Raw genomic sequence first — 27,617 nt, forward strand, 5'->3', positions numbered from 1 at the left:
CAAAACATAAGATGTTGTTGATTTTGTTTTATTTTAGGTATATCAATTACTTTAATTATTAAAATGATTTAAAGGGTTAATATTATTTGTAATGTTGCGTTGATATGTAATGAAAATGTCTCAATATGATTGAAGTTTAAGATTTGATTTGCAAATATTGTTGTGATTGTTGTAAGTGATTATTTGTATATATGAAAAACAATAAAACAATTTATTATAAAATAAATATATATTAAAACAGCATAGAAACATACAGATGTAGCGGACATTATTGCACGTGTTAACGCAATGCGTTGCAATAACGCTGGTGCTTTATTTAACATTTGGTGCTATTGAAAACAATGGTTAAGGAGACAACACGTGTTATGTGAGGCAAAATTAGGTGAATCCTTGATGGAGAGGGATTTAGGAGTGCTTGTAGAAAGCAGGCTTAGCAGTAGTGCCCAATGTCAGGTAGTAGCTGCAAAGGCAAATAATATCTTATCTTGCATTAAACAGGTCATGGATGGAAGGGATTATTATGCCACCGTAAAACCAAACCATGAAAATGGAGTACAGTTTTGGGCACCACTCCATGAAAAAAAAAAATATGGAACTAGAAAAAGTGCAGAGAAGAGCCACCAAATGAATAAAGGGGATGGAAAATCTGATTTATGAGAGGCTAGCTAAATTAGATTTGTTTACAAAAAGAAAACCACACAGAGATCTCTCCTAAGTAGGAGAGTGGCAGGTAAGAGCCTCTAATTAGATGCACTGGCAATTCTATCAAAATGTTGTGGGAGATTAGTGGAATAAAGGGTGCCTGCAGACAGGTAGGTAATACCAATCTATGTGAAGACAGAAAGTTGCTGCCTTAGATCAGGGGTGCGCAAAGTGGGGGCGCGGACGTTAGAGGCCCCGCGCTTCCCCGAAGGCATTCAAATTAAAGGCTGGGGATCGCATGAGGCCTCTGTAAAACTCCCTGACCTCACTTACCTTACCATCCAGCGGCACGTCGTCATGGCAACCCATCATGTGACGCCGGTGCCGTGCAGGATGAAAACTTTGCGCACCCCTGCCTTAGATAATGGCTCTGTCAAGGGTTATGGTAAATAAGGTATGATCAATGAATGTTAACATTACAATCTATTGAGTACATCTAAAATAAGTGGAAACTAGTACAACAATGGACAGTACAAAAATGGTCAAATACATAGCAGTGAGTATTAATCATATACATAATACCTCAGAGGATAATACTGCACAATGCTCACCTCTAAGTAATGGTATTGGTGGTTGGGAGGGAGCAGTGCAGAAAAATCGTGAGTCGACCAAATATATTGCCTCAATAATACAGAGATGATGTCACGTGCGCTAAACACTTGTTAGAGATCCAATAGTAAGGATAAGCAGGCAGCCGACAAGGTTTGGGAAAGGCAAATTGATCCCTCTTGCAAAAACCTGAATTTGCTGGGATGTATTCCTGTGTAGAGCTCGACTCGTACTGAATACACAGGGTGGTCTCAAAGCGGTAAGCATGACCAGATAGGTAATACCTTCCATAAAAATGCTCCGAAACCGACAGATAATGTGCGCATCCAGGTTGAACAGGAGACTGCTGACAGAATGAAGTTAGGGAGTAGCCCCCGCTCTCTCCCAAGTCAGGCAGAAAATAATAAAGGGGCAGCGGTGCAAAAGAACACAGCGGACGACCCAATCTGATCTGCCCTGCAACGTCTACTACTAACTGAAATTATCTGTAGCCTGCCGATAGGATAAACAGTGAATGGACAGTGAGGGTAGTCCCTATAGAGTCGCCCTAAAGCTGCAGATAGAGGAATACCTGGTAGCTGCTAAGCTTTCAAAAAGCGCACAGCAGAGTCTAGGAGCTACATCCGAGTGAATACACAGATGCCAGAAATCGCTGTGAGCTCCTGACCTCCGACAGTGACTGTGCGTGTCCCAGACGGATAAAGGACACTGACAGTGACATCAGCGAGGAACCCAACATAGTTTCACATAGGCACTCTCAAGGGTAAGTGATTTGTTTACATGAGAAAAGAGGCGTCTAAAAGGGGATGATATAACTAATTACAAATATATTCAGGGTCAATACATGGAGCTTTCAAAATAACTGACAACCTTGAAAGGAGCTTAGTGCTCAGTGAGCAGGCCCTGGCTGTGACTTAAGGCTACAGGAGAGAAGAGCCAAGAGAAAATCGACACAAGCCAGGTACGCAGTCTTCTCGCACACTCTTCGCAGGGTTCCCTAAACCTCCGATTCTGGATCCGGAGGAACCCATGCAGCTCGCAGGCAACAAATTGTCGTTCGGAGAGAAACAGCGCAGACGTGATGCCGGACTCTGCCTGTATTGCGGAAATGCTGGGCACCAGGCACTCATTACAGGATCGTTACTATTGGACAGCCGGGGAGGAGCTGGTTGTCCAATAGTAACGCTCCTTCTCCGGTAACATGTTCCCCAGCTCCCACCAGCATCAGCTGTTACCGGCTCAACAAGGATGTCCTATGCTGCCACCGCCACCACCAGGATGTCTGCCGCTGCTCCCACAACATCACCGTGGTCCTCCTCACCCTCGCAGCAGTCTTCCTCACCCTCCGCCGCCAGCTGTAGGTAAGAGAGTGCAGAACAGTAATTACCCGGCGCCGGTCCAAGCCCCCCTGGTGCTGGGTAACTTCCGGATACCGAAAATAGTGTTGGGTAAACCGGGTGACTACCCGGTTCTCGGTACATCACTACTTTGGACTTGTTGCTCACTTGGAGAGCAATATAGTGGGCTGCACCAGTAGTCAATTGCTGGTTAGTTGTTATATTTTCAGATATACTGTTGATTTTAGGATATGTACATTATAGCTAGTATGGATTATTGATGTAGATTGTATTTGCACATTGAGATATATTGTCTGAGTAGATTTAGTTTGATTTTTAGATGATAGTATTGGTTAGATACATTGTATATATTATTACATTGTATAGAGAAGCTATTGATAGCCGGACAGTATGGGCGCTACGAATACTTATTTTTGTTTGAGACGTTAATGCCCGTTCCCTGACCTATAACACAATGCTGAGACATTACAGCCCGTTCCCTGCGTAATTCACATATAATAAAAACCAAATCTATTTTCTAGATTTAAATTTATATGTGGATCTTGAGTATAAAATTCAATCAGATATTTATAGAAAGGAGAATGCCAGGAATTCACTGCTTCATTATAACAGTTGTCACGCACGCCCCCTGGTTAGAGGCATTCCAAAGGGGCAGTTCCTGCGATTACGCCGGAACTGCTCCACATTGGAGGCCTTTATCCATAGGGCGAAAGAGATGAGAGGGAGGTTCCTGTCGAGGGGGTACGATGGTATAGACCTTGATCAGGCTTATCAGCATGCACTGAATATTGATAGGAATACCCTCACCAACATGTCAGCCAAAAGTACACAGATAGACACACAGGCCGAGAACACAGAAGCGCCATTCTTTATTACAAACTATAGCGAACAAGCAAACTCAATTAAAACTATCATACGCAAACATTGGGCCACACTTTCACTAGACCCTTTACTAAACAAAATAGCATGTGTGGGACCCAAAATAGTGTTTCGTAGAGCAGCTACGCTAGGGAATCTCCTTTCACCTAGTTTGTTGAAAAATACAAACACCAACCAAAATAAACTGTCTTTTTTTCCAAAATTGATTGGATCATTTAAATGTGGGCATTGTAAGATTTGTCCTAAAATGAGGAAAGTTAAACATTTCACTGATAGAGAGGAAACGCGGAAATATCAGATAAAAACCTTTATGTCATGTCAGACCAATTATGTCGTATACCTGCTACAATGCGGATGTAAGAAACAGTATGTGGGGCTCACCAGCAGAGCCTTAAAAATCCGCATTTTAGAACACCTAAGGCTCATTAAGAATTTAGACATGACACATCCGGTCCCAATCCACTTTAACAACTGTCCATTGGGTTCTGTGGATAACTTTAGCTGTTGCGCTATAGAACACATAGTCCTCCCCCCTCGGGGAGGTGATAGAATCAGGCTCCTACATCAAAGGGAGGCGCATTGGATCCACACACTAAATACATTACAACCCAATGGACTTAACGTAGATTGGGATCTACGTTGTTTTCTTTAAGAGACATATAGGAGTGTTACATGTGGAATGCATATATGTATTTATTACAGTCCTCCTCAAAACAGAACGTTTAATGTGTATTTCTGACCTAGTCTCCGCACTGTCTCCTTCATCCCCTTCCCCCTCTTCCCCCCCCCCTCCCCCCTCCCCCAACACCTCCCCCCCCCCTTTCCCAACCCCCTTCCTCCCCCTCCACTTTGGCTACCTTACCCTTGTCCTCCTCATTCCCCACCTGCCTTCCCTTGATTCACTGGTCTATAAGTCATAAATATGTTTAAATTAAAACATTAGGAAGCCCCTATATGTATGACTCACTTGTAGATGTATAACTTGGCTTACTGTGAATCTAGTGTTGAGCATATTCAACTTGCAGTGTTTGCAACAGCTTTTTATTTGTATTTATACACCTGGAATGTGCTGCCAAACAGTCTTATCATTTTGATATTGTGTGTGTCTGTATATACATTTGAGATGCTCTCCGTGTATAAAATATGTTTACAGTGAGTTGCACAGACATTAAAGACTTTAAATAGCATGGATATTAGCTAATAGGCACAAAGCACTGAAGGGGTTAAAGTTTTAATGCCGCTTTCGCGGGCTTTTAGGTATTTAAGAGGCTGTCACCACTTCTCCCCACTCCAAGACGAAGCCCTCTGTGTAAGGGTGAAACGCGTTGAGGGGGAGATGCTGGTGTAGCCCTGGTGTGTATCAATAAAGTTTTTTTGGAACTAGCCATCCGGGAACCCTTCTTTGGACATGCGCAGTTGCGCCGCACTTCTACCCATTCTCGTTCCCTGCGTAAGGCTGCGTCCATAGAGGGGGGGAGCAGTGCTGAACAGCGCTGACGCTGAGGCTCGCCTGCTGAAGCTGTGCGATTTAATGAACATGCAGGCGAGCCAGCGGGCGCGATCGGGTGGGGGGTGGTGGGGCAGTGACGTCGCTGGGCCAATCGCCCGCGACGCACTGACGTCAACGGCACCGTGACGTTGACGCTGCTTCGCGCTGATTGGATGTTTTCAGCCGACAGCGCGCTGAAAAACGGCTCGGCTGTCGGCTGAAAAATCCAACTCAGCATGCCTGCGGACGCTCGCGTGAGCCCCCTCTAGCGTTCGCACGGCTCAGCGCTGCTTGTCCTATGGACGCATAGGACGCATAAGGCTTGTTTTATAGTTCTTGCTGCTGCACTTGTGAGCGTGCGACCGGCATTGCGCGTGCACGTTGCGTGCGCGTTTAGTTTGTAAGATGCAAGCAACAATGGTTGCGGTTAGGGAGCGTGACTGATGTGACAGCGTTAGGCCGCGCTGTGATTGGTTCGCGGCGTGGCAGCAGTGCGAAAATACAATTTTATTGTAATTTCCCTGGTCTGCCGCGCAAGCGCTCACGGCCGTGAACGGGTGCGTCCCTTGTATAGAAACGTTTGGCTAACACAGGCAATTATAATTGACGCGCGGCCGCACTATATTACACGCCTATCAACACAATTCATAGACATTACAGCCCGTTCCCTGCGTAACAACACAATGCTGAGACATTAGAGCCCAATTCACATCCATGGCTTCCCCAGTGCACAATAAGATGCTATGTGCTACTGCAGAGGTGCCACACGACCCCCAGGACACGGGAGCTTCCCGGTGCCTGAGTGACAGTTAGTGACGTGAAAGTGAGTGACGTGGCCGTAATCTTCTACAGTCACGAAGCGAAGGTGCAAGTTCCACGTAGCCGTGCCCAGCAAAGCGAATGAATGGATGGGAGCGGGGCCATGCGCTTCAAGCCTCGTTCTGAGTTTGAGACGCAAGGTTCCCATTCTTGAAGTGAGTGTCTACTTGTGGGAGCTCCGCCCACTATCGTGTAACTCCGCCCACACTGGCCGGCTTTCCACCTCAGCACTGAAAGGAGAATCAGACAAGGAGGACACCCGATGGAGAGGTGAGTGGGGGCAGCGACTCATTATTGCCAGAATTAGAGACGGCCATATACAGAGTGGGCCGAGGAGCTGATATCCGGGGGGAGAGTGAGTGGTGAGGGGGGGGGGAGGAAGAGAGTGAGGGGAGGGTAAGAGAGTGAGTGTTGAGGGGGGGGGGAAGAGAGTGAGGGGAGGGGAAGAGAGTGAGTGTTGAGGGGGGGGGAAGAGAGTGAGGGGAGGGGAAGAGAGTGAGTGTTGAAGGGGGGTAAGAGAGTGAGTTTATTTTATTTATGTATAAAATGTTTTACTAGGAAGTAATACATTGAGAGTTACCTCTCGTTTTCCAGTATGTCCTGGGCACAGAGTTATAATGACAAATAATACATGGTTACAAATACAGTTACATAAGTGAACAGGGTATACATTATATACAAGACATTGCATGCACAGTTAGAGATAATATATATTATAGGCGCATGAAACAGTTACAGACCAGATTAAAATGTGAGACAGCTTTAGTTTTGAAAGAACTTAGACTGGTGGTGGCTGTGAGAGTCCAGGTAGGTTGTTCCAGTTTTGGGTGCACGGTAAGGCCGCACTTATAGTGATGGCGACGCGACCGATGACCTCGCCACTAGCGAAAGTTATACTTCAGTTTTAAGCGACGTCGCTGGCGACAAGGCCAGTGACATCACGAAGGGGGCGGGCAGCGCTCTCTGATTTGGTTTAGAGAAAGTCAGATGTGGCGACTGTCTCTAAAAAAAAATCCAATTTACCCGGCTTCAAAATTTTTGGTCGCTCCATCGCCGTCACGCTTACTATAAGCGCTTGCGACTGAGTGAGTAGATTTGTTTGGAGTGATGTTGCGTCACAGTCGCCGGGCACTATAAGCGCAGCCTAAGAGGAGGAGGAGCGGCCCGATACTTTGCTGAACCTTGGGACCATTAACAGTCTTTTGGAGTCTGATCTCAGGTGATAAGTGCTGCATGTGGTAGGGGTGAGGAGCTTGTTCAGGTAGCTGGGTAGCTTGCCCAGAAAGTATTTGAAGGCAAGACAGGAAAGGTGAACTTTGCCCCAAGACTCAAGTGGTGACCAATTCAGTTCTTTGAGCATTTCGCAGTGATGTGTGTTGTAGTTGCATTGGAGAACAAAACGGCATATTGAATTGTAGAGGGTGTGAAGCTTGCTAAGGTGTCCCCATAGTTGATAATTGGTATTGGCATCTGCTGTGCAATACGCTTTCTGACCAGCAGACTTGGGGAGGATTTGTTCCTGTAAAGTACACCTAGTTTGGCTTTGGTTTTGGATATCAGGGTATCAATGTGTATCCCAAATGTTAAATGAGTCAAACCATATGCCCAAGCATTTAAAACTAGTAACAGGAGCTAGGGTGGTGTTAGGGTTGGTTCTGATCTGGAGCTAAGTAATTTGAAGCTTTAAAAATGTAGCCTTGGTCCCAAATAGCATTGTTACAGTCTTGTCAGTATTTAGAAACAGTTTGTTTTGGGAAATCCAATTTTCAAGTCTCAAAAAGTCAGATTGAAGTATGTGTTCAAGGTCAGAGAGGCTATGGCTGTGTGCATATAGGATTGTGTCATCTGCATACATGTGTATTGAAGCTCCCTTACAAGCTGTAGGAAGATCATTGATGAACACTGAGAAGAGTAGGGGCCCCAGAACTGAGCCTTGTGGGACACCACAGGTGATTTCCAAGGGGTTAAAGTTATAGCCTGAGATGGACACATGTTGGGATCTACCAACATAAGTAGGAATGAAACCAGTATAGTGCATGCTTCCCTATTCCAGAGCACTGGAGTTTAAGCAAGATAACATGATCAACAGTATCAAAAGCCTTTCCAAAATCTATGAACATTGCACCAGTGAGTTGTCCCCGTTCCATTCCAGACTGGATTTCATTGCAAACTTTTAGCAGGGTAGTTACCATGGAGTGTTTGGGGCGAAAGCCAGATTGTAATTGGCTAGGGAAATTTGTCTTCGTATAGTAATCCCTTAATTGTGAGTGAACACATTTTTCCATTACTTTGGATAGTATTGGGAGAAGAGAGATTGGCCTGTAGTTTGAATGTTTTTGTCCCTACTTTTACACGATTGGGACAAGTCTGGTAGTTTTCCTGGTCTTGGGGATATGGCCTGCAGACAGAATAGAGTTGACTATGGAAGCAATTGGTTTGGCAATGGCTGGGGCACCAAGTCTTAGGAACTTAGATCGCAGTAAGTCAGGTCCACATTGGCTGCTTAGTTTTAATTTGAGGAGTGCTTGTGTAATCTCTTCTTCGGATACTGGAACAAATTGAAAATTGTGGGCAATGTTGGGAGGGGTTGGGGCTATAGGGGTTCTCTCAGAATGAGATTCATGTTTGTGGTTCGGGTTGCGTTTCGCTAATAAGTTAGTAGCAAACCCCACAAAGTAATCATTGCAAATACATTCAATGTAAGTGGGGTTTGTCAGAGTAATATCCTCCTTAGTGATATTACTTGGTTGTTGATGGTTAGAAGGCTGGAATATATTGTTGATAACCTTCCAGAAGTTAGCTTGGTTTCATGTATTCTGCAGAAGATTGTCAGAGGAATATTGTGTCTGGAATTGAGTCGATTCTGTACCAAGGGCAGTTGGTAAGATCAGCCAGAAACTGTTGTGTGTTAAACTTTCTACATTTTCTAATGAGGAAAACTTTAGGGCTTGATTGGGGTGGTTTAATTTTCCTTACACAGTACACTATTGCATGGTCTCTGAAAATATCAGGAAGGATGCCAGAGGATTGGATTCTGCTGGGATTTGAGGAGAGAATCCAGTCTAGCAAGAAATGGGTGTTGAGGGGGGGGGAAGAGTGCGAGTGTTGAGGGGGGAGAGAGAGAGAGAGAGAGCGAGCGCGTGTGTGTGTTGAGGGGGGGAAAGAGTGATTAAAAAAGAAGTTGCCTCCAAAGTCGAGCGCACAAAGCCTGAAACAATGAGCATTTCTTATAGATGGGTACTGGAGAACAGACAAGTTAAAAACTCAAGGAGTCCCTTACCCCCTTCCCCCTCCCTTCCCCCCTTTCCCTATGTATTTGTCTGGTTTGGTTATTCTTTAAATGTGTTAGTGGTACAATAGTTGTTGTTAATTTGACCCCATCAAGACTGTTCAAATTTGACTGACAGTTGGCCAGACTGGCCCATATATTATTTAATGTGAAAACTGCTAGATTTGGTCCTAAATGTTCCCTTTTTTCATTTTCTGTATCCCATTGAAAACTGCAAATAAAATGAAGTTTAAAAAAAAAAAAAAAGAAGTTAAACGCACACTATAAATTTAAAAAGTGTATTAGACGATTTTTTATTGCACAATGTTGCGGGGCTACACATAACCACTTTCTCAGGAGGGAGGGGGGGAGAGGAGGGGGAGACAGAGGGGGGGTGTGAGGAGGTGGAGAAGGAAGAGAGGGACAGACTGACATACACAGACCAATAAAGACACAGAGAGGCCCTTATTCTATAACGTGTGATAACGCCCACACGGAAAGCGCCATTAACTTCAATGTATGGAAATCCTTGTCTCCCCGTGCAGTACCGCGGGATCGGAGCTAGCACACGTTATAGACAATATCATGAGAAAATTACGTCACTTCAGACACCGAGCATTACACTGAGCTCTTGAGGTAGGGATTGTTTAAGCTGCATACATTGTGAGTACTCTATAGGAATGTGTCATCTGACTCCTACACACACACATCATTCTACATCACCTAAAATACCGGTTCAGAAGGATACAGTTACAGTACAGTATTACAGTCCTTGAACCTTCAGGGTGGTGAGATGAAGGGCCTTTAGTAGACTGAAACTTGGGTTTCTGATTTCAAATCAACTTGCCTTGATGTGCTGTATTATTCTGCTGAACTGTTGGTATGGGTGACGTATGGTTCTTTGGTTATGATGCATGCACACACCCGTTTATTGCTTTACATATGTGAGGATGGAGTATATGGTGTATAAAGTTTGATAATGTGTGTGTGTGTGTGTGTGTGTTACGCACGCACACACACACACACACCTGCTCTCAGTGAAGCTAATTCTCCAGAATGGGTCCGGCTTCTGCTATTACCTCCTATTGTGATGGTTGGAGCCAGTCACTGCTCCTGGTGACGTGTCACTGCTCCTGGTGACGTGTCACTGCTCCTGGTGACGTGTCACTGCTCCTGGTGACGTGTTTCGCAATGGTGACCCGCCTAAGATCAGGGAGGTGATACAGGTTACTCCAGATCTGGGAGCGGCAGGCCATCAGTACGTGTTACATTAATTTCATTTACATGTCAAACTCCATATCAAGCCATCCTCTTATCTGCATACACTAAATCAACAGGCAGCAGTCAGTGAATGTCAACTGTTATTTGTCATTGCCTCGATTTGTTACAGGTTTATCCTGCTGGACTGGCAGATAATCCCCTTGCCACACCCGCTCTATGCTACTTGGAGCGGCCTGGCTGTTGCCCTCACACACGTCTCCGCTTTACATTTAGACAATAGAGGCAGTGAGTCAGTGTGTGTGATTGTGTGTGTGTAACAGCCACCCAACCCCACCATCCCTCCTCTCACCCGCCCCCCCCATTTCTCCTCTCAAACCGCCCCCCCATTTCTCCTCTCACCCCGCCCCCCCATTTCTCCTCTCACCCCGCCCCCCCATTTCTCCTCTCAAACCGCCCCCCCATTTCTCCTCTCACCCCGCCCCCCCATTTCTCCTCTCACCCCGCCCCCCCATTTCTCCTCTCACCCCGCCCCCCCATTTCTCCTCACCCGCCCCCCCATTTCTCCTCACCCGCCCCCCCCCATTTCTCCTCACCCGCCCCCCCCCCATTTCTCCTCTCACCCCGCCCCCCCCATTTCTCCTCTCACCCCCCCCCCATATTTCTCCTCTCACCCCACCCCTCATTTCTCCTCTCACCTCACCCCTTCCTCCCATCTCTCACCCCTTCCTCCAGAAGAGGAGGACTGAAGATCACAGGTGCGGCACAGGAGGAAGACAGCTGGCAGTGGGAGAAGAGGACCATGTCAGCAGGGCGACAGAGGAGTTAGGCCGCGCTTATAGTGCCGGCGACGCGACATTGCGGCAAAACAAATGTATTGCCGCCGTTGCGTGCGCTTATAGTAGAAGCGGTGCGATGGCACCTTAGGCTGCGCTTATAGGGCCGGCGAACGCGACGGTTACGTCACGCTGCGGTTGCTGGAAAAATCAAGTTTACTTGACTTCCAGCGATCGCGACCAAACTGTCGCGTCGCTTCTACTATAAGCGCACGCAACGGCGGTAATACATTTGTTTTGCTGCTACGTCGCCGGCACTATAAGCGCGACCTTAGTGAGCGGGCGGTAGCAGGAGAGCACTGAGACAATGTAAGCAGAGCAGGAGAACGGCCAGCCGGGGAGGACCTGCGCTGTAGGCAGACACCGGAAGTTAGTAAAGAATTCCGGATCGGACTGCTGGGGTGCGCTCCTCCCCGCCCGTCCTGTGCCGCCTTGCTCCGCTCACATGGTCCTTAGTGCTCTTCTTTCACCAGCCGCTGTCTTCCTCCTGTGCTGCCCTGCTGATATGGTCCTCTGTCCTCTTCTCCCGCTGCCAGCTGTCGTCCTCCTGTGCTGCCCTGCTCCCGTCGACTTCAGTCCTCCTCTTCTGCTGCCACCACCCTACTCGCCAGCTGCTAATATCAACTCGCCACGGGCGAGTGTATTTGTCGAGTCCTGCTCATAATACTTGATTTATGGATCATTTTCACAGTTGTTTGGTGGTTTAATTGGAGTAGATGATGAAAGCCTGTCACGAGAGCTTGCGACAGGCTGTAATTTACACCAAAAAACTATATATAAATATATATATACCTGGGTTTGAACTGGGACGAGACTTAAGATATGATAAATATAATTTATTCCCTGATAAAGGTGAACACGGCAAATATGTACAAATAACAAGCAAAATATAGACACTTACGTAAAAGGGAAATGATGAAGCAGTCACAGCTGGACTGGCAGTTCATACAGCAATCTTCATAGTCATAAAGACACCCAAAAGCATGAACAGACCTCGGGCAGGAAGACAGTGCATAGCGTTTCTCTCAGCAATCAGGAAACCATTCAGGTGGTATCAGGTAACCATATCAGCAAACGAAGACAAAAGATATATGGGTGGACAGCAGTTTATAAACCTTTGTCCCTCTATTCTTAACCTTAAGCACAGGGGATTGGTTTTCAATTACCTCCAGCCACTCACTAACGTGGGAAAGCATTCTGACCCATGCCCCCCTGCTAGTTGGCCCATGCACAGTAGAGCTCTGGGGGTCTCATTTCTGAAGCCCCACATTTACATCAGGAATGCCAGCCAGTCTATCCAGTTGGAGTTCTGGCAGGAAAACCTTTGTTGGAAGGTGTTAATCTGGAACACTTAAGACCTGTTCTGGTTTGGGCCTCGGATAAACAGGGAGGGTGACAAAACTCTTTGAACAGCACTTAAATCCCAGACATAGCGGCGTCCCCAGTGCCATCTGCTACCTTATGGCCCAAAAGAATTTCCTTTTGAATTTATCCATACCTTAGGATACACTATTAAGCATAAAACATAAACGTATTAAAATATCCGGTTCCGTTAGGTCTAGCAGGTCCAAACTTTCCAGTTCTCCTTGCCAGAACTGGGACACCATATGGTCCAAAAAGCGACTTGCTACGACCCAAGAAACCGGAGTTACACAAATGCACATTAAATCATTTTAATACAAAGATCTCCATTGACAAAGAAATCTCAGCTTTTCACTAAATCCCCATTGAAAACAACGGGCAGCTCCGCCATAGACTTTCAATGGTAAATCGCCGCCATTGAAGTCAATGGGGGTTTTCTGCCATTGAAGTCTATGGGAAAAGTCCCGAACTTCAAGGGGGTCCATACTCCGTCTGGTTGGTCTGAGGGGGCTGGAAATGGGCATGCATTAAAGCCGGAATCTTGGCTACATGTCACCCAAATCCCATCCCTCTGGGCATTCCAGAACCGGAGATATGGACTTACACATTTCAACATTTTACACTTAGTCATTTTTCTGAGCTGTTTCTGCCGCCGCCATTGAAGCCTATGGCGCGACCCGCTCTATCTGGTTCGACCCTTATCGGGGGTCCAGGATTCGGGGACCCGGTGGTGGTCGAGTGGGGGGACGCCTAGGAACTAGGGGCAAAAAGAATTCTACCCCTAGGTGCCCTAGAACTGTTTATTCCCCCGCTAATTGACGTTGAACTTGACCCAGTGATTTTAGCTCTTTTGAAGGACATTGTATCCGCTTTGCGGTTTGCGGTCTGGACGGCAGCCAACTAGGTTACCTCGAGGCATCTCCATTGAAGTCAATGAGCCCATTGACTTTCTATGGGAAACCGCCGCTCTTCCTCTCGGACGCCACCTGCTGGTCACTACAGGAAACAGGACTAAAACAGCACAAATTCCTATTGAAATGCATTGAGCCCTAATGGCGTCCAATGGGGACCTGCAAAATGGTGCCTGAAAAGGCGGGAAAATTACACAAAGAGCTATAATCATTAAAGAACTATTAACCCTTGTGCTCCTGGATGGATTCTAGTGTGTGTGTGATGCAAACACTAAGTAACCAGACATTATAATGGAACAGGGGAACATGCATTTACATGTCATAACAAGGGTTACATCACATTTCTGGACCTCAGCCCAGTTAACCCCTTGTCTCCCGGTGCGGTCAGGGGTGGCCAAATGGGGTGCAACCCCTTTAATCCCGGGCCAAATCCCCTCCATCGTCACAAGTCCATGCATAGGTTTACATTGCAATTCTGTTCTATGAAATTGCAGATCCCATATAATATGAGGTTTCTTATTAGCTGTCTCAGGAAGTGTGGAGCAGTCTCTCTTTGTGACTGTGTTGTCTATAGCTCTGACTAAAGACACGTTACACACAGCTGTGTGCTGCCTGTACTGCTTTGCTGCCCTGGAGACACATTTATGAAAGCTGCGATCTCTCTCCCATTAAAGTCAGAGCATTTTGCACAAGGTGAGCAGTGTCTCTGTGCAGCAGCCTGTGGTTTCACGTTCCTGAGCTGAGGGCTCATGTCCTGTTCCTAGGCACGGCCCGAATGACTGGTGTGTGTATCTTCCGTGTACATAGTACTTCACAGCAGTGTAGCCCCTGCTACAAAAAAATATATATATATATATATATATATATATATTTAATTAAAAAAATATAGAAATAGTCGTGTAAAAAAGGCATTTATTCTGCACTAGAAGCTAGGGTGCGAAACGCTGCGTCGGGGTTGTTTTTGTAGATTTTCTGCAATTCATGCCATTTCTGGATTTCACCACAGGACAGATCTTATTGATTACCTGCAAGTATATATAGTGCTTATCTATTTCTACAGTGGTTATTTCTCACTTATGTACTTGCTTGTTCAGGTGACCTAGGTGGTATTGCATTGGCAATTACTATTATCTGCAGTGTATAGTTCACAGCATACAGCTTCACATGCTTTGACCGGCCGGTCTTTACATACGTCTCAGGAGTTTCTTTTTTCTCCTGGGTAGTATCATTCCGATCTTATTACACACAGATCCATGTGTATAGCATTGCCGTTTCATGTTGTGTATTTTCTATCAGCTGTAGGGATCCCATGGGGACTGTTTTAACCTTTAATGTTTGTTGTGTAATCCATGTTCTTTAATAAACACATTTTTCATATTATTATATTGCTTGAGTGCTTTTAGTGTGATACTTTAATCTTTTCTCTTTTTTCTAAATTCATATTATTGTCCCCAGCACCGTCGTTCAGCTGCTATTCTTTCTAGTTAGTATTACATGATAGTTTTTTGATTTGAGCAATTCAGTGTCACTTTTCAGTTAGTTGCAGGATCACATTATATATATATATATCTATATATATATATATATATATATATATATATATATATATATATATATATCTATATCAAAAAATAAATAGATGATACCGTTCTGTGGCTAACGAAATGCTTTTATTTGTGCGAGCTTTCGAGATACACTGATCTCTTCTTCCGGCGATGTTACAATGAATGAAGCAAGGATAACTTAAAAACAGTGTCTCTTGGAATGTTATCTGTGCTTGTCCTTCCCCCGTGTGGATGTGTTTTATGGCTAGAGGTGTCACCTCTAGCCATAAAACACATCCACACGGGGGTAGGACAAGCACAGATAACATTCCAAGAGACACTGTTTTTAAGTTATCCTTGCTTCATTCATTGTAACATCGCCGGAAGAAGAGATCAGTGTATCTCGAAAGCTCGCACAAATAAAAGCATTTCGTTAGCCACAGAACGGAATCATCTGTTTATTTTTTGATTATTGAAGCTCGGCTAACACGGTACTGATACCTCTACATGTGTGTGTGTGTGTGTGTGTGTGTGTATATATATATATATATATATATATATATATATATATATATATATATATATATATATATATATATATATATATATATATATATATATATATATATATATATATATATATATATATATATATATATATATATATATATATATATATATATATATACACACACACACACACACACACACACACACACACACACACACACACACACACACACGTACTCATTTATTCTGCACTATATGTGTGTGTGTATATATACATACATACACACACAATTCTGTGAAAAAAAGAAAATACACCCTTTGAATTCTATGGTTTTACATATCAGGACATAATAACAATCATCTGTTCCTTAGCAGGTCTTAAAATTAGGTAAATACAACCTCAGATGAACAACAACACGTGACATATTACACTGTCATGATTTATTTAACAAAAATAAAGCCAAAATGGAGAAGCCATGTGTGAAAAACTAAGTACACCTTATGATTCAATAGTTTGTAGAACCACCTTTAGCAGCAATAACTTGAAGTAATCATTTTCTGTCTGACTTTATCAGTCACTCACATCGTTGTGGAGGAATTTTGGCCCACTCTTCTTTACAACGTTGCTTCAGTTCATTGAGGTTAGTGGGCATTTGTTTATGCACAGCTCTCTGAAGGTCTAGCCACAGCATTTCAATCAGGTTGAGCTCTGGACATTGACTGGGCCATTGCAACACCTTGATTCTGTTCTTTTTCATCCATTCTGTTGTAGATTTGCTGGTGTGCTTGGAATCATTGTACTGTTGTATGACCCAATTTCGACCAAGCTTTAGCTGTCAGACAGATGGCCTCACATTTGACTCTAGAATACGTTGGTATACAGAGGAGTTCATGGTCGACTCAATGACTGCAAGGTTCCCAGGTCCTGTGGTTGCAATACAAGCCCAAATCATCACCCTTCCACCACCATTCTTGACAGTTGGTATGAGGTGTTTGTGCTGATATGCTTTGTTTGGTTTTCGCCAAACATGGCACTGTGCATTATGACCAAACATCTCCACTTTGGTCTCGTCTATCCAAAGGACATTGTTCCAGAAGTCTTGTGGTTTGTTCATTGCAAACCTAAGCCGTGCTGCCATGTTCTTTTTAGAGAGGAGCCTTTTCCTGGCAAACCTTCCAAACAAACCATACTTGTTCAGTCTTTTTCTAATTGTACTGTCATGAACTTTAACATTTAACATGCTAACTGAGGCCTGTAGAGTCTGAGATGTAACTCTTCTTTTTTTTGCAATTTGTCTGAGCATTGCACAATATGACCTTGGGGTGAATTTGCTGGGACGTCCACTCCTGGGAAGATTGGCAACTGTCTTGAATGTTTTCCACTTTTAAATAATCTTTCTCACTGTAGAATGATGGACTTTAAATTGTTTGGAAATGACCTTGTAACCCTTCCCAGATTGATGGGCAGCAACGATTGCTTCTCTAAGATCCTTGCTGATGTCTTTCCTCCTTGGCATTGTGTTAACACACACCTGAATGCTCCAGACCATCAAACTGCTAAAACTTCGGCTTTTATAGAAGTGGTCACACTTGCTGATGATCAATTAATCAAGGGCATTTGATTAGCAGCACCTGTCTGCTTCTTAGCATCTTAATTCCTATGGAAGCAGTAAGGGTGCACTTAGTTTTTCACACATAGCTTCTCCATTTTGGCTTTATTTTTGTTAAATAAATCATGACACGGTGTAATATGTCATGTGTTGTTCATCTGAGGTTGTATTTACCTAATTTTTATACCTGCTAAGGAACAGATGATTGTTATTATGTATGTCTTTATATAGCGCCAAAAGTGTATTCAGCGCTTCATAAAAAAGACAATACAGTACAGGGAATTATAATAATTCAATAAGTGCAGCAAAATCGGACAATAGGAAAGGAACTCCCTGCCACCGAAGAGCTTACAACCTAAGGTTGAATTATGTCCTGATATGTAAAACCATAGAATTCAAAGAGGGTGTACTTTCTTTTTCACACGTGTGCGTGTGTGCGCGCGGCGGCTAAACCCTGGCAGTTATAATAAAGAGCCAGAGAAAGACAGAAAATAATTGTCTAAAATATGCAAAGGTGGGGTCCCCTCAAAGACTAAAATGTAAACAATGAGTCAGCGGAGAAAAACTCATTGTTTACATTTTAGTCTTTGAGGGGATCCCACCTCTGCATATTTTAGACATTTATTTTCTGTCTTTCTCTGGCTCTTTATTATAACTGCCAGGGTTTAGCCACCACCTTCTGGCTACACAGCATCTAGCGTATTCATTCATTATATTTTCATTGTTGCTCTTTTTTCTGTGTTTACTTGGGTTTGTGTAGATATTGTTTTTTTTCAGTCATTTGTATTATCATGTGTTGCTGATCGGCCGATCTCCATTGCATTTCCAGGGGAAATTATTTTCCCCTGGATTTGCATTATACCTATGTATTTTGCATGTTACATATTTTGGGTCCCTACATTTTTATTGTGTATTCTTTGGTTCAGCAGTGTTCATTTAGTATGTGTTTAGGTATATTTTAATATTATTTTTGTGTTTTGTATTGCTAATAAAATCCATTTTGTACTTTCACATATTTTTCGTGTGCTTTCAACAAACCCTCTTTTTTTCTTTTTGTGTTCGTATACATACATACATACATAGTGTGTGTGTATTTACAAAAAAGGACAGCGCGGCCTCCATAGCGTAATATAGTACAATATACTTTAATAAAAATAAATTACGGCCACTCACGAGTGAAATAGAACAAACGCTTGGGATCTGTGAATAACACAATCAACAGGTAGTCACCGTTAGTCCTCTATTGGAACACTGAAACCTTGTGTGTAACCATGTCTAACGTCGCGTGTAAGATAGAACCGCTTCCACTTCTGGTTACAATTTGGGATTGCGCGTCCGCCCTGTATTCCCCCAGCGGAGTCGCGACACCACTTTCCGTTCCACGGCTTGGTTACATCCGTGGTATTGACTTTACCAGGCTCCTGGATGTGTATCACAGTCCTAAAACGCAAACCAACGCGTTTCGTTGCAATTCACTGCGACTTTATCAGGGGACGGAAATTAGAGGTCTGAAAGCCCTTTAAATAGCTCGATCCTAATTGATTAGAAGTCCAATTTTAACCCGTTGGGGTAAATAGGAGTGTCTGCTATTGGTATGATATACAGGGATGAACATACAACACAAAACACTGTGAATAACAACAACAAAAACACATGCAGAGAGAGACCTTATAGTAATATGTGCTGTTAAAATACAAGTGAAACACAGAAAATATCAAATAACATAAGTAGTGATCACATACAAAAAGAAAGATATAATTACTAGAAAGATGAAGAAATCTAAAAGGGATGATGAGGCCTACGCTAATGGTAGGGTTACGGATTGGAGAAGGAACACACATAGGTTTTTATTACGCAGTAAAGACCAATCTAAATCCCATAGAGGGGTATATGAACCCAGGGACCCCCTAGAGACCAACAATCTCGCCCACCAAAGGTTAACAAGGGTGGATTAGAAGATACAACTAGTATGGTCTTACATACCAATGAGGATGAGATTGGTAAGTCCACGTATGCATGTTCTCATGTAGATGAATCAATTAATAATGAACATGAAAATGCCACACATGGTGAAAATAAGGGAGGGACAAGATTATGGTGACTTGAACCCACGCTCTAAGGGCACTGTTGTCCCTGCTACATGCTCCTCGTCGTCTTCTTATTTTTTTAGGGAAATCCCAGAGCGAGTGTGTACAGAAAGCAAATCTAGACTTCACCTGAAGAAGAAAACGAAGTTCAGGGGAAAAAGAGCAGGGCGGCGTTGCCAAAGATCGAAGTGGAACCAGCTATTAAGGGAAGAACCACACAAGTATGGAATATTTGACTTATCATCGCATGCATTTTCTTCTCATCAATTTTCACAAAACCAGATAGGTTTGATCTATTTATGGATCTAAATAAATGTATCCGTAAGATTACCCTAAAGAGATATTTTATTATGAGGAACCTGATTTTAATACTCAGGAAGAGGTGTGTGTATACAGGCATTGACAGCAATATTAAAAGAATCAGATCCTATAACAAGTCTACAGCTTCCCCTAGTCGTGGATTATCCATGTGTGGATTTTATATCCAATACATTGTAGAACGTAGTCCATAATTCTGGCTTAGTACTGGGAGCACCATTTGCAGAGTCCACTCAAACTATTGTATCTGGCACTAATATGGTGAAAGAGTCACAATTTACTATTCATCTATTATTTCCATCTGACGATCCAGTCATTAAGTGTTCACCTTTTGTGCCCAAATCTCTCTCTTTTTTTTTTTCCTACCAGTCGAAGGGCAGTTTTATTGAAACATTTTACATCATGGTCCTCCAAGATTTGGAGAATTTATGCTCTAGACCAATGAGTAGGAGAAATATATCCCATTTAGAATCAGCTGCCCTGAGGGAGTTCAGGGATTTGGATCAGATTGTCATTCGTCAGGCTGACAAGGGAGGTGGTATTGTGGTTCAGGATGGGGTGCTCTACGTGCAGGAAGCTCATCGTCTACTACAGGATCAAATATTTTATCAAGACTCTAATTGATGATCCTACTTGTGATTTCCAATTATTATATCAGAGTCATCTTGTGGAGGCAAGAGAGAATAAGGTCATTAGCAGGGCCCGACAAACTTGGCAAAAACTCACTCCCCCTCCCCCAAAAGTCAGTCACCCCTCCTAAAAACACTCCCTCCCCCCCCCCTCACAACACTTACCTGCGGCAGGGTTCGACGGTGTGGCGTGGCCTTATCTGTGTTCTCCCCTGCAAATTCATGTTTTCATCCTCCAGTTCCAGTTAAAATGGCCGCGTGGTATCAAATGATGCCGCGTTGCCATGGCAACGGGACACGGCAATGTGGCTCCGTGTGACGTAACGTAGTGTCACGTTGCCATGGCAATGCAGCGTCATTTGACGCCGGTGCAGCCATTTTAACTGGAGCTGCAGGGGGAAAAGATGAATTTGCAGAAGAAGATCAGGGGACGCCGCCGCAGGTAAGCAGTCGACAGCGGCCACAATGCAGTCGCCCGGGGTGACCGCCTTTGTCGAGCCCTGGTCATTACTATGTCTGAATATACATTCCTGTAAGTGGAGAACCCTAGGATTTCTATCTATTACCACCTCCCCAAGATCTGCAAAAGTCTTGATTGTCCACCAGGGCGGCCGATTGTGTCAGGGGGTGGAGTCGACATCCAGCGTGTCCCAATATGTGGATTATTATCAATAGCCCTATTTCATCTCACTCAGATCATATCTGAGGGACTTGCTGCATGTCATCGACGCTACCAAGGACATCCAGTGGAAATCCACCTACCTGTGGGCCACCTGCAATGTCTCCTCCTTATACACTTGTATTGAGCATCGCAGGGGCGTGGACGCAGTGAACTAATTTTTGGGAAGGGATGTGTCGTTGCACCCAGATCAGAGAACATTTTTGCTTTCTAGTATCAATTTTATTTTACTGTACAATTATTTTTTGTTTGAGAATACCTTTTATTTACAGATATGTGGAACGGCCATGGGACCTGGTTCGCCCCCAGCTATGCAAACCTATACCTGGGGTTGTGGAAGGACCTTCATGTGTGGGCCAATGCTAGGCTGGGGGTGGGCCTGGTGTTCTATGGCCGTTTCATTGATAACATCATTCTCATCTGGGATGGTAAGGAACAGGAATTATCTGCCATTTTCAAAACGTTCAATGAGAACGAGATAGGTTTGATATTTATTCATGAGATACAATCAATGCAGATTACATTCCTGGACCTCGAACTATTCACGTGTGTGGGTGATCATCATATTTATACTAGAACTCATTTCAAAGAAGTTGCTGTCAATAGCTATCTGCATGCTTCCAGCAACCATCATACAAAATGGCTAGATAACATCCCCAGAAGTCAGTTTTATAGGATCAAAAGAAATTGCACTTCCCAACAAGATTATATCAAGCATGGCCAAGAACTAGCAACTAAATTTCTTGCTAAAGGTTACAATAAGGAATTTGTACTAAAAGCGTTTCATGAATTTAGGCAGGCCGACAGGAATAATCTTCTAATCCAATCCAAGACTAGATATCAATTGAGACAGTTTCAAGCTGATACCTCATGTGAAGGTGAGTCAGAATCAGGACAATTGCCCTAGGTTCATCACCAGGTATAGCCAAGCTGCCTCAATGATTAAAGGGGTATTAGGGAAACATTGGAATATTCTAAAGAGTGATCCTATATTAGGATCCTCTTTACCATCCACTATCCCTGTTATCTATAAGCGTGCAAGAAACATTACAAATATTTTTGCACCTAGCAAACTCGGAGATATTATTATTGATCCACCTGCTCTGATTAATCTACATCAGGGTAACCATGTTTGTGGGCGAAAACGCTGCCTCACTTGTAAACATTTGGTTGTTAATAATTCATTTCTGTCTTTTTCCAGTTGAACACAACTTGAGGTTAAAGGGAGGATTAATTGCCTTTCATCATTTGTTGTCTATTTGATATCATGCTCCTGCGGCCCACAATATGTGGGTCGAACAATTTGTGCTGTTAGTAAAAGATTTTTGGAGCATAGAAGGAATGTAATCAATGGGAATCAGGCACACAGCCTATCCAAACACTTCCAGCAGACACAATAAAGATCCGTCCTCCATGAGTATCATTGGTTTAGAACAGCGGTGCGCAAACTGGGGGGAGCAAGACTGTCTGCGGGGGGCGCGGGGTTTACAGAGGCCCTGCGCACTTCCTGAAGGCATTTAAATAAAGTGCCGGGGAGCGGCAAAGGCATCTTTAAACCTCACTTACCTTGGCTCCGGCGGTGTCTTATAAACATCACCATGGCAACGTGGTGTCAAATGATGCCGCAGCAAAGGTAAGAGGGGGGGAGGGTGGTGCGGAGAAAGGGGAACTGCCGGCAGGGGGGCGCAGGGAAAAAAGTTTGCGCTCCCCTGGTTTAGAACACATTCCTCTGTCAGTATTGGGAGGTGATAGATTCAGGAGGCTCTGTCTTCGAGAGACCTTCTGGAACTATACCCTGGATACTCTGTCCCCTAAGGGTTTCAATGAGTGCACTGATACTAGCACATTAATTTAGGTCTGGATTCTTCTCTCGGGTGATTCCTCGTTTGTTGTCCAAATCGTCATTTTTTTAGATTGATTCAAGCATTATGTATTTTAAATGTTGACATGAATATGTTTATCTGTAGTTTAATGGATTTGTAATATGAATTCAATTGTATTTATTGATAATATTATGAAGTTATGAGTTCTTTATCAAAAAAATTTAGCAAGTTATTACCATTGTATGTTTATAGATTTATATGCTTTTTTTAAAAAAATGTTTTTAATTAATTTATGATTTATTATTTTCGTGTAGTTTTTCTAAATTATATATATTTTTGTATGTTATCACTATTTATATTATTTGATATTTTCTGTGTTTAACTTGTATTTTAACAGCACATATTACTATAAGGTCCCTCTCTGCATGTGTTTTTGTTGTTATTCACAGTGTTTTGTGTTATATGTTCATCCCTGTATATCATACCAATAGTAGACACTCCTTGTTTACCCCAACGGGTTAAAATTGGACTTCTAATCAATCAATTAGGATTGGGCTATTTAAGGGCTTTCAGACCTCTAATTTACCCTCTGATGAAGTCGCCAGTGAATTGCGCGAAACGCGTTGGTTTGCGTTTTAGGACTGTGCTACACATCCAGGAGCCTGGTAAAGTCAATACCACGGATGTAACCAAACCGTGGAACTGTAAGTGGTGTCGAGACTCCGCTGGGGGAATACAGTGCGGACGCGCACTCCCAAATTGTAACCGGAAGCGGTTTTACATTACACGCGACGTTAGACATGGTTACACACGAGGCTTCAGTGTTCCAATGGAGGACTAACGGTGACTACCTGTTGATTGTGTTATTCACAGATCCCAAGCGCTTGTTCTATTTTACTCTTGTGAGTGGCCGTAATGTATTTTGATTTTTATTTAAGTATATTGTACTATATTACGCTATGGAGGCCGCGCTGTCCTTTTTGTATTATAGTTATCGAGGAAGGAGGTTGTTCCTGAGGACAGCTGTCGGCGATTCCAGCGGTTGTATTTATTTTTTCTTTTGGCAATTTTTGCTATTGGAAGTCCCTTCCCTTTGGTTCTGTTTGGAGAAGGAGCGGCTCGTGAGTAAAGACACTGACTGGCACTGAGATTGTTGCAGGGGAACCTGGTTCAATTCCTGGAGTCGGCTCCTTGTGACCTTGGGCAAGTCACTTTATCTCCCTGTGCCTCAGGCACCAAAAACTTAGATTGTAAGCTCCACGGGGCAGGGATCTGTGTCTGCAAAATGTCTCTGTAAAGCGCTACATAAAACTAGCAACGCTATACAAGAACATGCTATTATTATTATTACCCCTACCCCATTTCCCTAGTCCACCCTTCCTTGTCTTACATGTTAGTCTATCTGTTTGTTGTGTTAAGCAATCCTGATATATATTCTAGTTGCTATTGCAATCCTCTCATTATTTATTATTGTTCACATGTTCATCTAATTTTGTGTGTGTGTGTGTGTGTGTGTCAAGTTTTCACCCACACTCTGGGAGATTACTCTACCGGGTGTTGTGCTGGTTCACAGAAGCTCTGAGGTTCCGCCGTTGTTATTGGGGATGACAGGACAGGCTTTTGGGGTGATGGATGTTCATTTCTCAATGGTGTGGCGCCTCCATCTCTTGCAGGCTCCAGTAGTGCTGGAGACAATCCCTGCAGGAGAACCCTCTCATACTCCCCATGATAGATTGCAGTCTCAGGCAGGAGTATATTTTATAAAACAGGAACAGCTTTATTGTCCAAACTCACAGCATACAGCATACAACTGATTCTGGCTGTCCCTTCCTCCGAATCAACCCCTGGCAAGGGCCCGAGAGTCTATCCTAACTCTTCCCATACTTCCTGGTGGAGTAGGAGGTATCCGTCCCACTCCCCTAGGGGAGGGGATAGAAGGTGGTCGGAGCCCTGTACACAAGCTTCCTGGGACAGTCTCTCTCAGGGGGAGAACACTGACTACATTTGGTGGTGCAGCCCCTTAAGTATCCAGGAGGAGGGTCCAAAGTCTGAGCCAAGGATTGGGTAGAACACGGGCCTTAGTCCCGTGTGTGTGCGTGCGAATATATAAAGTACAATACAGAATTAATTTGCGCCACCTATCACATGATGCGACAAGAAATAAGAGACTGTCCCTGATCTGCGTGCCAACACGACAGGAGATAGTCAATGACAGCCTGGGAGACAGCTAGTAACAGTCTGAGAAACACACACAGAGACAGCTAGTGGCAGTCTGAGAGAGAGACACAGATCTAGTGGCAGTATGACAGCCTGAGAGAGACAGCCAACACGATTTTAGGCTCCAGTGAGGGCGTTGAGAGAAGAAGTCCCTTCACAAGCTGTAAAGCGGATATTTGCTAAGCTGTTAAGACGCGGCCAGATAACAGACAGCTGGGAGACCTGTTCGTCCCATTTTAAGTATCCTTTGTGAATGTACACGATCATCTCACAAATATTCCATCCTTAACAAGCCTGCAACACGACTACACACCATCTTAAGATAACAGCTCCAACGCTGTGCTGGCATTAACATTGGCCTATTTGGCTGCTACATTAGACACTGGGACTATATATAAGGCACAACATCACAGCATCATTATTTAGAGTGTAATATGTATATATTGTATTGTGCAGGTTTTCCCTTAGGCCTCGGCCAGGCTCTTCGCTTGCGTGCTGAGGCACAGGGAAAGCGGGTGCTTTCCCTGACCTTGTGGTTGCTTGCCCTGCGCTCCGGGTGTGGGCGGGCCAGTGACGTCACGGAGCTGGTTCGCCCTCATTGGGCGAACCGCTCACGTGACCGGCCCTGCGCTCCGGCAAGCGCTTGCTTTTTAAAATTGCCTAAGACCTACGCTTCCGCGCGCTTGCGGAAGCGTAGGCGAGCCCCTACTAAAGCCGCTCTAATTGCGACTGTAGGGGCTCAGTGCTGAGCGGGAGCGCGCCTCAGCGCGCCTCCGCCAGCAAGCAGTAAGCATGGCCGAGGCCTTAGATTAGAGGCCATTGGACGAAGGGTTCCCCTGACCATAAAGCACTAGTTAAGATTTATATACACACGTCTCATTTGTCTGGTGGGTCTGACTATGGTGTACTAAGGGAGGGTGGACTCGGTCCCCACCCTGACACATACAGGGACATAAGAGGGGTTACAGCAGTAATGCACGGGACAAAATAATGAGAGATAATGGGAATAAGCGCTACAGACATTAAATTAATCATTAGGACAAGGAGACCCTGCCCTTTAGTCTGTGTTATGGAGACTGTCCTGTGGTTGCAGAATGAGGGCTGTGTTCTAAATGCTAGTTTCTAATTCCTAGTTGTACTTGTGCCCAGTGGCTGCTAATCCTGTGAGGTTAATAATAAGGCATCTCTTGTCCCCCTCATGTTCTGTTCCGTAGGACTATGGCTCGGAAGGTGCTAGTGACGGGAGGTGCTGGGTACATTGGGAGTCACTGTGTCCTGGAGATGCTTGAGGCCGGATACCATCCCGTGGTGATCGATAACTTTCACAACGCCATCCGAGGTGGGAATCTCACTCCTTCCCCTGACTGTGAACATGCAACACTGTGTATAGCAATGTATCTATAGCCTGATCTGAAAAGATATAAGCGCTCAAGCGCTCAAGAGCCATGAGAGTATTGGAATGTGCAGGCAAACATTATTAGCTGAACATTTTGCAGCATTTAGAACATCTGTGCCATTTATATTTTACATTGTCTGAAGTTATTCCAAGGCCATCAGTTGAAGAGCCCTGTTGTATAGTATTAAGGAGCATCACTGGCCAGCTCTAACCTACTTTGCTCTTGCAGTAATCAGTGTGTTTCCTCTATAAGGGGCCAGTAACCTCCCAGAGAGTCTACAACGAGTGCAGGACCTCATGGGGAAGGAGATTGAATTTGAAGAGGTGGATCTGCTGGACCGCAACGCTCTGCACCGCTTGTTTAACAAGGTACTGCAGAGCTGACTTAACTCTTTCTCTACCAGAGAAGATGGCAATGCACTGCAGAGAATTACATTATAGCATTCTATCTGCATGTATATCTATATAACGTGCAAACCAGTAAATGTTTGCATGCAGAGACATCATTTAATCGTGTGTGTGTGTGTGTGTGTGTGTGTGTGTGTGTATATATACATGCGCTCGCGCGCTGGTCCTTCTTGCAGTGAAGTGTGTGACTTCAAATTGTAGCAGTAGCATGTCTAAACAAACAAAGTAAAAAGTAAGTGCTTAAACCCCCCAAAAATCAAGTTGTATGTAGACAGGGGTCAACGTCTACTGGGTAACCTGACAGAAACTAAAGCCACACCCACTTTCTGCCTAGTGATAGAATGTCACAGATGGGGTATATATACTAGTGAGAAGGTTCTGGAAGTCGGGTCCCTGGGAGTCAGGAGTGGAGGAGCCTCACTGTATATATGTATATAAGTTGGTGTATAGGCAAGAGTTATTTGATCTGTCCCCTGGTTATTGTTTTACATTCAAGGAACGTACCACACTAGAAACACTGCAGGCATATGCACGAGTAAGCCTATGTCCTTACAGAGAGGTCCCGTAGATAGCGAACCAAAGCCATAGTAGGATTGGCCCATATAACCGGTCCCATAACTAATTCAGACCCAGTATACTCTAAAGTGGCATTTAAAGCACAGAACCGAAATAAGGATCCCTGGGGGATGGATGTGAGTCAGAGCCAGCAAGGGGCCCGACTGGGATGGGTCAGTATGGGCGTTTCCAAGAAGAGTGACAGGTCCAGTGTACTATTTATATACACACGGTACAGTACCTCCCTAAGTATAAGATGAGTGTAACTAGGGAAGAAGTCATTCAGTACAAGCAATGCAGGTGTTCATAAAATAAGAGTGTAACATGTTAAGAGACCAGACACCTATGATCAAATAAAGATTGCTGTTTGTACTACAAAAGTTCCTGGTGCCATAATTTTCCATCATTGTTTCATCTACACCGAGCCTGCATGGATCCGGGCCTGTGAGA

General features: G+C 44.1%; 1 protein-coding gene across 4 annotated transcripts in view; it reads left to right on the top strand.

Moving 5' to 3' along the window:
- The first annotated feature begins 5,909 nt into the window (after positions 1-5,909).
- Positions 5,910-27,617, top strand: part of GALE (UDP-galactose-4-epimerase) — a 28,200-nt gene continuing 6,492 nt past the window's right edge. The window contains exons 1-5 of one of the 4 annotated variants that reach the window (XM_075604453.1): positions 5,923-6,066; positions 9,610-9,700; positions 19,226-19,363; positions 26,023-26,147; positions 26,458-26,573. In XM_075604453.1, the coding sequence (XP_075460568.1) occupies positions 26,027-26,147; positions 26,458-26,573 (237 nt within the window). In that variant the 5' untranslated portion in view covers positions 5,923-6,066; positions 9,610-9,700; positions 19,226-19,363; positions 26,023-26,026. Of the gene's footprint in view, positions 6,067-9,609; positions 9,701-19,225; positions 19,364-26,022; positions 26,148-26,457; positions 26,574-27,617 lie in introns of all 4 variants that reach the window. The other 3 variants (XM_075604451.1, XM_075604454.1, XM_075604452.1) reach the window with 3 other exon arrangements.

This window comes from Ascaphus truei, chromosome 6 (assembly GCF_040206685.1).
Source record: "Ascaphus truei isolate aAscTru1 chromosome 6, aAscTru1.hap1, whole genome shotgun sequence".
Taxonomy (NCBI): domain Eukaryota; kingdom Metazoa; phylum Chordata; class Amphibia; order Anura; family Ascaphidae; genus Ascaphus; species Ascaphus truei.